The following is a 19,011-nucleotide window of genomic DNA, read 5'->3' as shown; positions in this document are numbered from 1 at the left end:
GGCAAACTAGCATGTATATTAATTTTAACCGTGTACAATTACGGTGGAAAATATCAAGTTGTAGAAACACATAATGGAGGTGACATGGACGACTCAGAAGTCCCAAGCCCTTGGAAAAAGAAAAAAAAAAGAAATAAAAAGAATGAAAAACTGACTGATCCAACTTTGTGGGCATTCTGAAAAACAGACAGAGGCTTATAGGAACCACACAAATTTACAATCAAGAAAAATCGATGTTCAAAATGGTGCGAAATTTCATGGCATTTTTACCTGATGCCTCATCCCTTGTCCTTGCCCCATTCCATTCCCAATGCAGCACTATCTTTGTCTTGAGGAAATGGTGATCTAGCCCCCTGCCTTGAACTGGAGGGACACAGCAGACCTTATATAGAAATTAATGTGTATACCTGTTCAAACCTATTTTGGGGTTACCTTAAAATCTGACGCAAGGTGTTCATTTTGTATAACTTGGAAACTGCATGAGAAAAACATCAGTCACTGCTCTAAAAGTTACAAGGCTGACTGTAAACATGGAGTTACCTTGGTTGAGAGCTTATGAGTGGAGTCATACAGTAGACTATTTAAGGCCCTGAGGAGAAGTTGGGATGAGACTCTGGTAAACTAGGACATCTAAAGCAGTTATATATGAGGAGGAATTTAGAAAGCTATGGGTATGCAGAGGTAAAAGACATACTCAGAAAAGTCCTCAGAAGACCTTTAGAGCTTGTGCTGCTCTCTTAGGTTCAGAGTATAAGCTAAGTATAGCTAAATGGTAGAGGAATACCTGAGAACAGAGCCAGTCTGCAAAGATAGAGAGGTGGTTTAGTGTTGTTTTTGCAGCTCCTGGCATTCAAGGAAGTCACTATCAAACATTAGTTAAACATTAGATAAAGGAAACAGACTTCAGTGATCACACGTAATTACGAATAGTCTTTGGAAATATAGTTTGTAAAAAAAAAAAAAAAGGGACTATTGTAACTCCCCCCCCCCAAAAAAAAAGTAACATGGGGAAGAGGGAGATCTTGATTTTTAGAATTACCACGTTATAAAAGTTAAATGTTCAGTTTTCAACAGAAAATCACATGGAATACAAAAAAACAGGAAAACATGGTTCATTCTAGGGAGGAAATTAATTGACAGAAATTATCTGTAAGAATCCCAGATATCAAACATATTCTACTTTTAAAGATATAAAAGACTTTAAAACACAGGGGTAAGGTATCATCAAAAAGCCTAATAAAAAATGTGGACAAAATACTACAGTAAGTCTAGAAAACAATGTGAACGAAATGAGAATACTGACAAGGAAAAATGCTATATGCTACCGATGAGCAATCGGTAAAGAAAACATAAATAAAAGAAGGTTATGGGGGTTCGGGGCAAGATGGCGGAAGAGTAAGACGCGGAGAACACCTTCCTTCCCACAGATACATCAGAAATACATCTACACGTGGAACTGCTCCTATAGAACACCCACTGAACGCTGGCAGAAGACGTCAGACCTCCCAAAAGGCAAGAGACTCCCCACGTACCTGGGTAGGGCAAAAGAAAAAAGAAATAACAGAGACAAAAGAACAGGGATGGGACCTGCACCAGTGGGAGGGAGCTGTGAAGGAGGAAAGGTGTCCACACACTAGGAGCCCCTTCATGGGTGGAGACTGCGGGTGGTGGAGGGGGGATGCTTCAGAGCCACGGAGGAGAGTGCAGCCACAGGGGTGCGGAGGGCAAAGCGGAGAGATTCCCGCACAGAGGATCGGTGCCAAGCAGCACTCACCAGCCCTAGAGGCTTGTCTGTTCACCCGCCAGGGCAGGCGAGGGCTGGGAGCTGAGGCTCGGGCTTCGGTCAGATCCCAGGGAGAGGACTGGGGTTGGCGGTGTGAACACAGCCTGAAGGGGCTAGTGCATCACGGCGAGCCGGGAGGGAGTCCGGGAAAAAGTCTGCAGCTGCCGAAGAGGCAAGAGACTTTTTCTTCCCTCTTTGTTTCCTGGTGCGCGAGGAGAGGGGATTCAGAGCACCGCCTAAACGAGCTCCAGAGACAGGCGCGAGCCGTGGCTGTCAGCGCAGGCCCCAGAGATGGGCATGAGATGCTAAGGCTGCTGCCGCCGCCACCAAAAAGCCTGTGTGTAACCACAAGTCACTATCCACACCCCCCCTCCTGGCAGCCTGTGCAGCCTCCACTGCCAGGCTCCCGTGATCCGGGGACAACTTCCCCGGGAGACCGCACGGCAAGCCTCAGGCTGCTGCAACGTCACGCCGGCCTCTGCTGCCTTAGGCTCGCCCCGCATCCGTACCCCTCCCCCCCCTCACCTGAGTAAGCCAGAGCCCCCGAAGAAGCTGCTCCTTTAACCTCGTCCTGTCTGAGCGAAGAACAGACGCCCTCAGGTGACCTACTTGCAGAGGCGGGGCCAAATCCAAAGCTGAACCCCGGGAGCTGTACGAACAAAGAAGAGAAAGGGAAATCTCTCCCAGAAACCTCAGAAGCAGCGGATTAAAGCTCCACAAAAAACTTGCTGTGCCTGCATCTGTTGAATACCTGAATAGACAATGAATCATCCCAAATTGAAGACGTGGACATGGGGAGCAGAATATAATATTTTTTCCCCTTTTCCTCTTTTTGTGAGTGTATGCTTTTGTGGAAGATTTTGTCTGCATAGCTTTGCTTTCACCATTTGTCCTAGGGTTCGGTCTGTCCATTTTTGTTTTTGTTTTTTTCTGTACTTAAAAAATTTTTTGTCTAAATAAATTTTTTCTTAATAAATGTTTTCTTATTTTTTATTTTAAAAATTAAAAAATTGTTTTCTAAATAAATTTTTTCTTAATAATATTTTATTTTTTATTTTTATTTTTTAAGTATTTGTTTACATATTTATTTATGGCTGTGTTGGGTCTTCATTTCTGTGTGAGGGCTTTCTCTAGCTGTGGCAAGCGGGGGCCACTCTTCATTGTGGTGCACAGGCCTCTCACTATCGTGGCCTCTCTTGTTGCGGAGCACAGGCTCCAGGCACGCAGGCTCAGTAATTGTGGCTCACGGGTCCAGCTGCTCCGCGGCACGTGGGATCTTCCCAGACCAGGGCTCGAACCTGTGTCTCCTGCATTGGCAGGCAGATTCTCAACCACTGCACCACAGGGAAGCCCTAATTTTTTATTTTAAAAATTAAAGAAAATTTTTGCTTAATAAATTTTTTCTTAATAATTTTTTTCTTATTTTTTATTTTAAAAAATTAAAAAAATTTTTTTTCCTTAATAAATTTTTTTCTTAATAGTTTTATTCTTATTTTTTATTTTAAAAAAGTAACAAATTTATTTTAAAAAATCAAAAACATTTTTTCTTGATTTTTTCTTAATAATTTTTATCTTATTTTTTATTATAATAGCTTTATTTTATTTTATTTTATCTTCTTTCTTTCTTTCTTTCTTTCTATTTTTTCTCCCTTTTATTCTGAACATGTGGATGAAAGGCTCTTGGTGCTCCACCCAGGCATCAGGGCTCTGCCTGAGGTGGGATAGCCAACTTCAGGACACTGGTCCACAAGAGACCTCCCAGCTCCACATAATACCAAACGACGAAAATCTCTCAGAGATCTCCATCTCAACACCAAGACCCAGCTTCACTCAATGACCAGCAAGCTACAGTGCTGGACACCCTATGCCAAACAACTAGCAAGACAAGAACAGAGACCCATCTATTAGCAGAGAGGCTGCCTAAAATCATAATAAGGCCACAGACACCTCAAAACACACCACCAGGCGTGGACCTGCCCACCCGAAAGACAAGATCCAACCTCATCCACCAGAACACAGGCACTAGTCCCCTCCACCAGGAAGCCTACACAAACCACTGAACCAACCTTAGCCACTGGGGACAGATACCAAAAACAACGGGAACTACAAACCTGCAGCCTGAGAAAAGCAGACCCCAAACACAGTAAGATAAACAAAATGAGAAGACAGAAAAACACACAGCAGTTGAAGGAGCAAGGTAAAAACACACCAGACCTAACAAATGAAAAGGATATAGGCAGTCTACCTGAAAAAGAATTCAGAATAATGAGAGAAAAGATGATCCAAAATCTTGGAAATAGAATAGACAAAATGCAAGAAACTTTTAACAAGGACGTAGAAGAACTAAAGAAGAACCAAGCAATGATGAAAAACACAATAAATGAAATTTAAACTATTCTATAAGGGATCAATAGCAGAATAATGGAAGCAGAAGAACGGATAAGTGACCTGGAAGATAAAATAGTGGAAATAACTACTGCAGAGCAGAATCAAGAAAAAAGAATGAAAAGAACTGAGGACAGTCTCAGAGACCTCTGGGACAACATTAAACACACCAACATTCGAATTTTAGGGGTCCCAGAAGAAGAGAAAAAGAAAGGCACTGAGAAAATATTTGAAGAGATTAGAGTTGAAAACTTCCCTAATATGGGAAAGGAAATAGTAATCAAGTCCTGGAAGCACAGAGAATCCCATACAGGATAAATCCAAGGAGAAACATGCCAAGACACATATTAATCTAACAAAAATTAAATATAAAGAAAACATATTAAAAGCAGCAAGGGAAAAACAACAAATAACACACAAGGTAATCCCCATAAGGTTAACAGCTGATCTTTCAGCAGAAACTCTGCAAGCCAGAAGGGAGTGGCAGGATATACTTAAAGTCATGAAGGACAAAAATCTACAACCAAGATTACTCTAGCCAGCAAGGATCTCATTCAGATTTGATGGAGAAATTAAAACCTTTACAGACAAGCAAAAGCTGAGAGAGTTCAGCACCACCAAACCAGCTTTACAACAAAGGTTAAAGGAACTTCTCTAGACAAGGAACACAAGAGAAGGAAAACACCTACAATAACAAACCCAAAACATTTAAGAAAATGGGAATAGAAACATATATATCGATAATTACCTTAAATGTAAATGGATTCAATGCTCCCACCAAAGGACACAGACTGGCTGAATGGATACGAAAACAAGACCTGTATATATGCTGTCTACAAGAGACCCACTTCAGACCTAGGGACACATACAGACTAAAAATGAGGGGATGGAAAAAGATATTCCATGCAAATGGAAATCAAAAGAAGGCTGGAGTAGCAATTCTCATATCAGACAAAATAGACTTTAAAATAAAGACTATTACAAAAGACAAAGGACAGTACATAATGATCAAGGGATCGATCCAAGAAGGTATAACAATAGTAAATACTTATGCACCCAACATCGGAACACCTCAATACATAAGGCAAATACTAACAGACATAAAAGGGGAAATTGACAGTAACACAGTCATAGTAGGGTACTTTAACACTCCACTTTCACCAATGGACAGATCATCCAAAATGCAAACACATACGGAAACACAAGCATTATATGATACATTAAACAAGATGGACTTAATTGATATTTATAGGACATTCCACCCAAAAACAACAGAATACACATTTTTCTCAAGTGCTCATGGAACATTCTCCAAGATACATCATATCTCGGGTCACAAATCAAGCCTTGGTAAATTTAAGAAACTTGAAATCGTATCAAGTATCTTTTGCGACCACAACACTATGAGACTAGATATCAATTACAAGAAAAGATCTGTAAAAAATACAAACATACCGAGGCTACACAATACACTACTTAATAACGAAGTGTTCACTGAAGAAATCAAAGGGGAAATGAAAAAATACCTAGAAACAAATGACAATGGAGACACGACAGCCCAAAACCTATGGGATGCAGCAAAAGCAGTTCTAAGAGGGAAGTTTATAGCAATACAAGCCTACCTCAAGAAACAGGAAACATCTCGAATAAACAACATAACCTTGCACCTAAAGCAATTAGAGAAAGAAAAACAAAAAAACCCAAAGTTAGCAGAAGAAAATAAATCATAAAGATCACATCAGAAATAAATGAAAAAGAAATGAAGGAAACAATAGCAAAGATCAATAAAACTAAAAGCTGGTTCTTTGAGGAGAGAAACAAAATTGATAAACCATTAGCCAGACTCATCAAGAAAAAAAGGCAGAAGACTCAAATCAATAGAATTAGAAATGAAAAAAGAGAAGTAACAACTGACACTGCAGAAATACAAATGATCATGAGAGATTACTACAAGAAACTCTATGCCATTAAAAGGGACAACCTGGAAGAAATGGACAAATTCTTAGAAATGCACAACCTGCCGAGACTGAACCAGGAAGAAATAGAAAATATGAACAGACCAATCACAAGCACTGAAATTGAAACTGTGATTAAAAATCTTCCAACAAACAAAAGCCCAGGGCCACGTGGCTTCACAGGCAAATTCTATCAAACATTTAGAGAAGAGCTAACACCTATCCTTCTCAAACTCTTCCAAAATATTGCAGAGGGAGGAACACTCCCCAACTCATTCTACAAGGCCACCATCACCCTGATACCAAAACCAGACAAAGATGTCACAAAGAAAGAAAACTACAGGTCAGTATCGCTGATGAACATAGATGCAAAAATCCTCAACAAAATACTAGCAAACAGAATCCAACAGCACATTAAAAGGATCATACACCATGATCCAGTGGGGTTTATTCCAGGCATGCAAGGATTCTTCAATATACACAAATCAATCAACGTGATACACCATATTAATAAGTTGAAGGAGAGAAACCATATGATCATCTCAATAGATGCAGAGAAAGCTTTCGACAAAATTCAACACCCATTTATCATAAAAGCCCTGCAGAAAGTAGGCATAGAGGGAACTTTCCTCAACATAATAAAGGCCATATATGACAAACCCACAGCCAACATTGTCCTCAACGGTGAAAAACTGAAACCATTTCCCCTAACATCAGGAACAAGACAAGGTTGCCCACTCTCACCACTATTATTCAACATAGTTTTGGAAGGTTAGCCACAGCAATCAGAGAAGAAAAAGAAATAAAAGGAATCCAAATTGGAAAAGAAGAAGTAAAGCAGTCACTGTTTGCAGATGACATGATACTATACATAGAGAATCCTAAAGATGCTACCAGAAAACTACTAGAGCTAAAATTAATGCACAGAAATCTCTTACATTCCTATACACTGATGATGAATAATCTGAAGGTGAAATTAAGAAAATACTCCCGTTTACCATTGCAACAAAAAGAATAAAATATCTAGGAATAAACCTACCTAAGGAGACAAAAGATCTGTATGCAGAAAATTATAAGACACTGATGAAATAAATTAAAAATGATACCAACAGATGGAGAGATATACCATGTTCTTGGATTGGAACAATCAACATTGTGAAAATGACTCCACTGCCCAAAGCAATCTACAGATTCAATGCAATCCCTATCAAACTACCAAGGGCATTTTTCACAGAACTAGAACAAAAAATTTCACAATTTGTATGGAAACAGAAAAGACCCCGAATATCCAAAGCAACCTTGAGAACGAAAAATGGAGCTGGGGGAATCAGGCTCCCTGACTTCAGACTATACTACAAAGCTACAGTAATCAAGAGAGTTTGGTACTGGCACCAAAACAGAGATGTAGATCCATGGAACAGGATAGAAAGCCCAGAGATAAACCCACGCACATATGGTCACCTTATCTTTGATAAAGGAGGCAAGCATATACAGTGGAGAAAAGACAGCCTCTTCAATAAGTGGTGCTGGGAAAACTGGACAGGTACATGTAAAAGTATGAAATGAGAACACTCCCTAACACCATACTCAAAAATAAACTCAAAATGGATTAAAGACCTAAATGTAAGGCCAGACACTATCAAACTCTTAGAGGAAAACATAGGCAGAACACCGTATGACATAAATCACAGCAAGATCCTTTTTGACCCAGCTCCTAGAGAAATGGAAATAAAAACAAAAATCAACAAATGGGACCTAATGAAACTTAAAAGCTTTTTCACAGCAAAGGAAACCATAAAAAAGACCAAAAGACAACCCTCAGAATGGGAGAAAATATTTGCAAATGAAGCAACTGACAAAGGATTAATCTCCAAAATTTACAAGCAGCTCATGTGGCTCAATAACAGAAAAACAAACAACGCAATCCAAAAATGGGCAGAAGACCTAAATAGACATTTCTCCAAAGAAGGTATATAGATTGCCCACAAACACATGAAAGAATGCTCAACATCATTAATCATTAGAGAAATGCAAATCAAAACTAGAATGAGATATCATCTCACACCAGTCAGAATGCCCATCATCAAAAAATCTAGAAACAATAAATGCTGGAGAGGGTGTAGAGAAAGGGGAACACTCTTCCACTGTTGGTGGGAATGTAAATTGATACAGCCACTATGGAGAACAGTATGGAAATTCCTTAAAAAACTAAGAATAGAACTACCATACGACCCAGCAATCCCACTACTGGGCATATACCCTGAGAAAACCTTAATTCAAAAAGAGTCATGTACCACAATGTTCTTTGCAGCTCTATTTGCAATAGTCAGGACATGGAAGCAACCTAAGTGTCCATCATTGGATGAATGGATAAAGAAGATGTGGCACATATATACAATGGAATATTACTCAGCCATAAAAAGAAACGAAATGGAGTTATTTGTAGTGAGGTGGATGGAGTTAGAGTCTGTCATACAGAGTGAAGTAAGTCAGAAAGAGAAAAACAAATACAGTATGCTAACACATATATATGGACTCTAAGGGGGGAAAAAAGGTCATGAAGAACCTAGGGGCAAGACGGGAATAAAGACACAGGCCTACTAGAGAATGGACTTGAGGATTTGGGGAGGGGCAAGGGTAAGATGTGACAAAGAGAGAGAGTGGCATGGACATATATACACTACCAAACGTAAAATAGATAGCTAGTGGGAAGGAACCACATAGCACAGGGAGATCAGCTCTGTGCTTTGTGACCACCTATAGGTGTGGTGTGGGGAGGGTGGGTAGGAGGGAGATACAAGAGGGAAGAGATATGGGAACATATGTATATGTAAAACTGATTCACTTTGTTATAAAGCAGAAACTAACACACCATTGTAAAGCAATTATACTCCAATAAAGATGTTGACAAAAAAATGGTTATCCCATGCTCATGGATTTGAAGACTTAATATTATTAAAAGGATTATACTATCCATAGTAATCAATAGTTTCAGTGCAATCCCTGTCAAAACCCCAGTCGTGTTTTCTTTTTCAGAAGTAGTAAATCCGTCCTCAAATTCATATGGAATTTCAAGGGACCCCCTAAGTAGACAGAACATTTTGAGAAAGAAAAACCAAGGTGAAAGGACTCATACTTCCTGATTTCAAAGCTTAGCACAAAGCCACAATAACTAAAACTGTGTGCTACTGGCATAAGGACAAACATATGGACCAATGGAGTAGAATACAGAGCCCATATATAAGCTCTCATATATATGGTCAGTTGATTTTCCACAAGGGAGTCAAGACTGGTATTTATTACTCCAAAGACACTCTGTTCAACAAATGGTGTGGGGAAAACTGGATATTCACATGCAGGGGAATGAAGCTGGACCCTTACCTTACACTATAAAAAGGTTAACTCAGAATTGATGAAGGATGTAAATGCAGCAGCTAAGATTACAAAACTCTTTGAGGAAAACACAGAGGAAAATCTTCAGAGCACTGGATTTGGTAGTCTTTTCTTGGATATAACACAAGAGAGCACAGAGAATAAAAGAAAAAACAGATACTTTGAAGTTCAAGTAAAGTGTTATGCATTAAGTGATGCCAGCAGTTAAAAGGTATCCACAAAATTAGAGAAAGTATTTGCAAATCATTTATTTTTTAAGTCTCTAGCATGCAGAACAAGAACAAAAAAACTCTTAAACCTAACAAAAGAAAGGCAAACAATTCAACTGAAAGGGGGTAAAACCTAAACAGATATTTCTCGAAAGAAGATGGACAAATGGCTAGTAAGCATATGAAAAAATGCTCAGCATCATTAATCATTGAGGAAATGCAAAGCCAACCACGGTGAAATAATATTTCCCACAGAATAAGACGGTATAATTTAAAAACTGCAAATAACAAGCGTTGGTGAGGATATGGAGAAATCGAACCCTCATGTGTGTTGCTGTTGATTATAAAACATGCAGCCATTCTGGAAAGCAGTTTGAGAATACTTCAGAAAGTACAACTTACTTTTACTGTATGATCCAGCAGTTCCACTGCCAAATTTATATATATGTAAGAGAATTTAAAACAGGTGTTCATACGAGTTCATACATATTCATAGCGGCATTATTTTTCAGTAGAAAAAAGATAGAAATAGCTTGTGCCTATCAGCTGATGAATGCATATATATTCCATTATATATAGAATGGAATATTATTCAGCCATAAAAAGGAATGAAGTAGTTGACATGCTATGTGTTTGAATCTCAGAAATGTTATTATAAATGAAAGGAGCCAGACACAAGTTGTATGATTTTGTATGATTTATTTTATATGAAATATTCACAATAAGTAAATTGTTAGAGGAAAAAAAGTGGTTGTCATTTGCTTAAGGACAGGGAAACAGTGATAACTGCCTGTTCAAAGAGTTACAAGTTTCCTCTTGGGCCGGTGGAAATGTTTGGGAACTAGATAAGAAGCAGTGGTTGTACAACATTGTGATTGCATTAAATGCCACAGAATGGTTCAGTTTGAAAGCATTGTGTTAGGTGAATTTGAGCTCTCTAAAACATATATGAGCACAGTATGGAAATTGTTTTCAAATTCTCTGTGGTTTATCTATGAAGATCTCAAGGGGATGTTAACATTTTTTTCTTACTAACATTACTGTTTTTCTTTAGGAAACAAAGATTTTAAAAGCCAGTTAAAATGGTACCACAAGTATTTGCCATTTTAGTCACAATCCATCAGAATCACTCAATCACTGGTTTAAATTGCAAAAAATTTATTAAAGGTGTAAGTAGTGAGAAGATTTTCTTTTAAATCTAACGAGAATGGAGAGTGGGGTGGGCCAACTGCCTAGTGAGATTTGGAGACCTATAATTGGAGTGAAATGACTGCTTTAAAGATAAGGGAAGCAGTACATCTCTCTTCAAATAGTTTCTCTTATTCTGTTACAGAGCCTGGTGAACCTTACCAATGGTTTCAAGAATTTCTCCTTTATTACTGACTCTCTACAGGATTTTTCTCAGAATTCAGGCTCATTTGTAGATTCTCATTTGCCTTAACAGTTCTGTGATGCTGCATGTCAAACGGATATCATTGGAGAGGTATGCTTGCTTAAGGGGCAAGAAACAAGTGTGCTAAGAGAGAAGGGCTTCCTTTGTGTTACCATCAGCAGTTTTGTTTAATTTTCCATTTTCACAAATATTTAATCTTTTATGCAGTTAGGTTGAAATACAGCATATTGTTTGATTCCCTCTTGTAAGGTTCAGTGGTATGGGATGCAGTTAAATTGTTAGCTACCTTTGTCCTTGTGACTTGGATTTTTTAAAAGAACAGAACCCTTTGCAGAGTTGAGTTTAAACACTTTTTCAACAAAACATGACTTTCTAATGCACAGATTGGCAAGCTTTTTCTGTAAAAGGATCAGACAGTGAATGTATTAGGTTTTGCAGGGATGCAGTGTCTGTCAGCTATTCAGCTCTGCCATATAGTACACAAGGAGCCATAGGTTCTAGATGAACAAATTGGTGTGGCTATGCTCCTATAGAACTTTACTAATAAAAATAGGTGGCAGAATGGATTTTTCCCCTGGTTGCCTGAGGATTGACTTTACAACACTGGGTTACTAAAGGCTTTGTAGCTGAGGCACTCTTGGCTTCTACTTTGATATTGTTTGTCATTGTTCTAAAAGAAGATTAGGAAATTTACCTGAATTAAAATTAATTTTGTTTGAGACTTGGTAGAATTTCAGAATGCACTTTTGATAATGTGTGAATCCTTGAGTTAAGCGAGGGCTGGGAATCAGTATTTGAAACTGGACTGTGAACATTTAAAAGCAGTACTTTTGTAGTGTCATTGAGTGACATTTGCTGTTAATTTTTTACCAGATAGAAAGCCACTTGGACTGCTTCTTTTTCCTAGGACTTATTAAACAAAGATGTGTAAGTGGAAAGCTGAAGACAGCAAAAGATGAAGAGAGAATAAAGAAAATAGATTGACGTAAAACTCAGGTCTTAAAATAATTAGCTACTATTTTAAAACTCAGCAAACATTTCCTCTTTTGGAAATGTAGTAAATAATGACTAGACTATTTCTTGAATTTTCTGGAACAGCCTATTTTCAGTTTTCCCCTCACTGTTCTTAATAGTACACTTGTACATGTTCAACCACATGTATTATGTGGTTTAAAGAATATGGTCTCTAACTGTAACACACAGGGAAGAATCTGTTAACTCAAAAAATAATATTGTTTTCTAAAGATTTTGGAGTGACTGAGAGAAGGAAAGAAGTCTGACTCACTCAGTTTCTTTAATTAGTCATTGCTTCTTGTCAGAAGTTTAGAATTAGAAGATAGGTATTTCTAACTAGCATGAGGAGAAACAGGTAATATCAAAGACTTTTGTAATGATTTATATAGAATGTCCTAAAACTATTGGTGTGAAGCTTGTTACAGAGTTATAATAACAAAAGTGGCAAATTATTCTTATTCATGAGACTCTGAAGTGTATGGGGGCAGGCAGCTTCCCAGGTCTGACCTCATTTCAAACAGTTGTTCCCATCTCTGTTATGTAGTATGATGAGGAGACTAAAGTGTCAGGTTACCTAAGGTCTTAAAGCTGAGAGAGGCAAGTCTGGATTCAAAATTACATCTCTGATGATTAAACTCCTGCACTATCTACTACATCATGTTACTATAGAGAAAAATATCAAAAAGCTATGCCCAATGTCATAAGTACATATGATATAAGTTAGCTCTTGCTATGTAGGATTTTAAAACTGCAGTCAAGGTGTCAGGTCAATTAGAAAGTCAGTCTCAGATCAAGTGACCAAACAAGCAAGAATATACAAGAGAGAAAAGACAGTCTCTTCAATAAGGGGTGCTGGGAAAACTGGACAGCTACATGTAAAATAATGAAATTAGAACATTCTCTAACATCATACACAAAAATAAACTCAAAATGGATTAGTAAGACCAGACACTATAAAACTCTTAGAGGAAAACATAAGAAGAGCAGTCTTTGACATAAATCACAGCAAGATCTTTTTTGACCCACCTCCTAGAGTAATGAAAATAAAACCAAAAATAAACAAATGGGACCTCATTAAACTTAAGAGCTTCTGCCCAGCAAAGGAAACCATAAACAAAATGAAAAGACTAGGGAAAGACAGATGAGAAAAAATATTTGCAAAGCAACCAACAAGGGATAAATCTCCAAAATATACAAACAGCTCATGCAGCTGAATATCAAAAAAAAACAAACAAACAACCCAATCAAAAAAATGGGTGGACGATCTAAGTAGACATTTCTCCAAATAAGACATACTGATGGCCAAAAGGCACATGAAAAATGCTCAACATCCCTAATTATCGGAGAAATGCAAATCAGAATTACAATGCGGTATCACCTCACAGCAGTCAGAATGGCCGTTATCAAAAAGTCTACAAACAATAAAGTCCACTGTTGGTGGAAATGTAAATTGGTGCAGCCACTATGGAGAATAGTATGGAGCTTCCTTGAAAAGCTAAAAATAGAGCTATGTATGATCCTGCTATCCAACTCCTGGGCATATATCCGGAGAAAACCATAATTCGAAAAGATACATGCACCCCAATGTTCATTGCAGCACTATTTACAATAGCCAGGACATGGAAGCAAGCTAAGTGTCCATTGACCATGGAATGGATAAAGATGTGGTACATGTATACAATGGAATACCACTCAGCCATAAAAAAGAATGAAATAATGTCATTTGCAGCAATATGGATGGAACTAGAGATTATCATACTAAGTGAAGTAAGTCAGACAGAGAAAGACAAATATCATATGATATTGCTTATATGTGGAATCTAAAACAAAATGATGCAAATGAACCTATATATAAAACAGAAATAGAGTCACAGATGTAGAAAACAAACTGTGGTTAGAAAGGGGGAAAGGGGAGGAGGGATAAATTGGGAGATGGGGATTGACATATAGACACTACTATGTGTAAAGTTGATAGCTAATAAGGACTTACTCTATAGCACAGGGAACTCTACTCAACAGTCTGTAATGATCTACATGGGAAAATAATTTTAGAAAGAGTGGATATATGTATATGTAAAACTGATTCACTTTGCTGTACACCTGAAACTAACACAATATTGTAAATCACCTATACTCTTCAGCATGCCAGTTTGTTTCACCAAAATGTGCACGCTGAGAAGGCAATAGAGAAAGTTACCTAACATGATGGGAGTAACAATCCATTGTAACCTAATCACAGAAATCACTTCTCTTTACCTTTGCTCTGTTCTATTGGATCGAATCAAGTCACTGGGTCCAACCTACTTTCTAGTAGAGGTGATTACACATGGGCTGAATAACAGAAAGTGAAGATTGTTGAGGGCCAACTTAGAAGTGTATCTAGTTTAGTTAATATTATGAGTCAGTTTTGAGGGCAGGTGTTAGGTATATGACATGTTTTTCAAGAATAAGGATTTGTAACCGGAGACTTATAAGCAATATCAGCATAACATTGGAATTTGGAATTTGCAGTACATGATAATAGGACTATATAGAAACTGAGACAGGAACCATTTTGTTATTTTTAAACTGTAGGTTGCTTTGTTTTTGACCAAAACATTTTTATTTGTCTCAAAGAAGAGTGAAGCCTACAAGTTTGTAAATTACTTTTAGAAGAGATTTAAGGAGTGAAGTGTATTAATCTCACTGAAGAATCAGCTCAGTGTTAAAGAGGGTGATGAAAAGACAAGTAGAGCATTTCAACTCTGGAAAGTTTCTGAAGATGTCAAACTTCATATCTAAATATGTATACTGAGCAGAGTTTGTGGAAAGGGAGAGCTGAGAGAACTGTTTAAATATATGATTGTGACTCATTTCATTGGAGAATTTTCAGTGCACCATAAGCCGCTTCTTCATCTTGTCATTCAGTATATATCCAAGGCAATATATGTGTAGAGAAATTCACAATAGAAATTTGTCAAAATGTGTGTCAACATATTAATTACTAATCATTCAAGTAGAATGTTCTTAAATATTTGTTGACATGAAGTTATTAAAAGGAAAAAGACTTAGTGGTCATAATATATGATCTAGTAAAGTCAAATCTACACCTTGAAGGATTTTTTAAAATTTTATTTTATTTATCGTTGGATGCATTGGGTCTTTGTTGCTGTGTGCCGGCTTTCTCTAGTTGGGGCGAGCAGGGGCTACTCTTCGTTGCGGTGCGCGGGCTTCTCATTGCAGTGGCTTCTCTTGTTGTGGAGCACGGGCTCTAGGCGCGTGGGCTTCATTAGTTGCAGCATGTGGGCTCAGTAGTTGTGGCTCGCAGACTCTAGCGCGCAGACTCAGTAGTTGCGGTGCACAGGTTTAGTTGCTCCACGGCATGTAGGATCTTCCTGGACCAGGAATTGAACCTGTGTCCCCTGCATTGGCAGGAGGGTTCTTAACCTGTGCGCCACCAGGGAAGTCCCTGAAGGATTTATTGAAAATACATTTTTATGACATTTCCAGGAATGAAAAAAAGTAAGCCACAATTGTGTTTCGTATAGGTCTTTTTGTTTTGTCTAGCATGTTGATCACTTCAGTGTAATTGGTAGGAAAAATATTTAAATACAACTACTGATTGGCTCCAGAACACCACATTTTATATTCTAGCTCTTAAAGTAATATTGCCCAATCCCACTCATTTTTATTCATTGATTTCCTTCTTTTTACATTTTGTTCATTTATATACCACACCATATTGGAGAGATATATCTCCAATATCCTATATCCCAAACACATACTAGTCTGTCTTTTTCAGATTTTATTATTTCTTAGTAGGACATCATCATTCCGCATTTATTGAGAAACTGGATATTTGAGAACAGTGTACTAAATGGGATAACATTTTAAACCTTTGTATCAACTGTTAATAAATTATTTCTTTCTTTAAAAAACTTCAATTTTGTTTAATATAATAACAAATGAATATATTTCCACTGAGGAAAAAAAGTCCAACTGTTTAGATAATATTAAACCCGGATTCCCAAAACCCTCTGGTCAGAGGTTGCAACAGAATTTTATTTGGTACATTTCCTTCCAGTGCTTTGAAAAATTGAAATTTACAGAAGAACTAAAAGAGTATTTTTAACTGCTGCTGAAATTTAAATGAATTTACAATTTTGAAAATATTTTAATATGAATTTTTATTGTTTTTCTTTTATTCCCCAAAGTTTGCCTTTGATGATAAAACAAACCTTGTAGGCCAGGTCAGACTTAATTGGCAATGTGAGGAGGCCAGAAAGAGGTAAGAAACTCATTTTAAAAATCTTGCCTTCTGCTTACTTCTTTTTCCCTGGAGAGAAATTGAACACAGTTCAGTATGTGTCTACCTACAATTTTACCAAAATGCAGTGTCTACTGTAATACAAAATAATGGATTCTCATTTGTGGTTAGCTTCCGAATACATGTAACAAAATGTCAAGTGCATTTAAAATGTCAAATTCAAAATATTGCTAACACTTGTAAAGATCTGATTCATTAAGAATGGAGATTTTTCAGCTTTTTTTTATCCTTCTGACTAGTTGAGAACTCCCTTTTTCCGTCCTCTTAGACTGAGTATCAGTCCCTCAGACCAACTTAAGTTAAACTATTTTTTTTCCTTTTATTTATTTGGCTCAATAGGTTAATGTTGAGCCATTAATGGAAAAGCCACACATAATTGTTTTCAAAGACATTTTAAGTAGTACAGTAACAGGTAATAGCAGTAGATATTCCATTTCATTTTGTTTGAAAGAATTTAAATGCAATTATTTATATTGACGTAAATAATAATAAATAGTCTGGCTTCTGAAATTCAATATTTGACTATATTTATGCCTGTTTGTTTATCTTTCCTAGTCTTAATTTTAGAACATGTGCAAAACTGAGACAATTATCATGTCATATTTCTCCTCAAATGCTTAGGGCCCCTTGTTTTCAATATTGGCCCACTGCTTTAGCATTGCTCTCACATGCTTAGAGACTTTATCTTTTTTCACCCTTTGGTAACATCTTAAAACACAGTTGTTTAAAATATGTCCTTCTTAAAGCTATAAAGCATATCAAAAAGAAATTTCCTTCGTCAAAAATGAAATACCATCTTGAAGACAAAACAGCAGGATACCAGTTAGTGTAAGGAGGATACTTTCTGGCTAAATAATTGGCTCTCATCAATGTGTATAATTTATGTATGTCTGGAATTTCACTTTTCTTGTCTTCTTAGAAAATGTAAAAATATCAACAAAAGCAGCTCTCATGACTCCCTGCTAAGGACAAGCATTAACTGACATAGGTCTTCGGTTTGCTAAGTGGTTTTATATCCAATTTTTTCTTGCTTATTATGATGTAGTAGTGTTGGATTTTAGAATTTCCACATGTAATATTTCAAAATTCATTATCCATATTGATTATCTACAGTGGTCACATTATTAATCATATACTTCTTCTCTTTAGGTTGCTCATATTTTTTGAAGGAATGTTGCCTCTTGTGAATATTCCTCTGGGCATTTTGCATGTTTGTTCTGAAAATGCACAGTGTAGGCTGGAATTTGCCAGGTTGTACTAAACTCAGAAAATAGGTCATTGCTATGCTTAGCAAGTAATTGTTGCATGTTTTGCTGTAACATTTACCAAACACAGTGAGTGATTTCTTATTTTCTAGAGATGTAACCTTTACGGTTACAGTGAATAACCTTTAAAATGTTTAGGTAAGTATTTAGGTAGATTATTCATGAAAGAACACTGCATTTCACCTTCTTATGTATATTTTATATTTATATTTTACATATGTTTTATTTTTTAGAGCATTTTCAGGTTTACAGCAAAACTCAGTGGACAATATACAGAGTTCCCATGTACTTCTTACCTGTCTACACAAATAACCTCCCTCACTATAAACATCTCCAGAGATGTACCAGAGGGCAGGTACATTTGTTACAATTCATGAACCTACATTGTCACATCATAATCACCTGAAGTCCATAGTTCCTGTACATTAGGGTTCATTCATGGTATTGTATATTCTGTGCATTTGGACAAATGTATAATGACATGTATCCAATATTATGGTATTCAGTACAGTCTTTTCACTTCCCTAAAAATCCACAGTGCTCTGCCTACTCATTCCTTCCTCAGCACTAACCTATGAAAACCACTGAGATTTTACTAACTCCATAGTTTCCCAGAGAGTCATATACATATTATCATGCAGTATGTAGCCTTTTCAGATTGACTTCTTTCACTTATAATACTGTGTAAGTTTCCTTCCTGTATTTCATGTCTTGATGGCTCATTCCTTTTTAGGGCTGAATAATATCCCATTGTTTAAATGTACCATAGTTTATTTATCTGTTCATCTACTAAAGTAGGACATCTTGGTTGCTTCCAAGTTTTTTTTATCCTATGTACAATTTTATTGATGGAATAAACATACATTTCCATTGATAAAATGTAAAAACATAAAGGGAAGTGTTTCTTGATACATAGACAATATAAATAAAAGCAGGACAAAATTAATAAGCAGTGAGATGGAAACAAATTGCTTCCAAGGTTTGCCTATTATAAACAAAGCTGCTATAAACATCCATGTGCAGATTTGTGTGGACATAAAATTTCAGCTCTTTTGGGTAAACACGAAGGAGTGTGACTGCTGGATCACATGGTAAGAGTATGTTTAGTTTTGTGAGAAACTGCCAAAGTGGCTGTAGCATCTTGCATTCCTTCCAGCAGTGAATGGGAGTTCCTGTTGCTCCACATCCTCACCAGCATTTGGTGCTGTACGTGTTCTCATTTTGGCTATTCTAATAGGTGTGTGGTGGAATCTCACTGTTGTTTTAATTTTCATTTCCCTGGTGACATATGATTTAGAGCATCTTGTT

At 37.1% G+C, this 19,011-nt stretch overlaps 1 protein-coding gene across 1 annotated transcript in view; it reads left to right on the top strand.

The window, feature by feature from the left end:
* LOC309653398 (protein WWC3-like) overlaps positions 1-19,011 on the top strand; it is a gene marked incomplete at its 3' end in the record, with an annotated part of 96,522 nt that overhangs the window by 51,670 nt on the left and 25,841 nt on the right. The window contains 3 exon segments of the mRNA XM_082448020.1: positions 11,059-11,163; positions 11,167-11,208; positions 16,326-16,399. Coding sequence (XP_082304146.1) covers positions 11,059-11,163; positions 11,167-11,208; positions 16,326-16,399 — 221 coding nt within the window.

Source organism: Balaenoptera physalus (assembly GCF_965194825.1).
Source record: "Balaenoptera physalus genome assembly, chromosome: Y".
Lineage (NCBI taxonomy): Eukaryota > Metazoa > Chordata > Mammalia > Artiodactyla > Balaenopteridae > Balaenoptera > Balaenoptera physalus.
The sequence above is the reverse complement of the archived record's forward strand: the minus strand, read 5'-3'. Positions and strand labels throughout refer to the sequence as shown.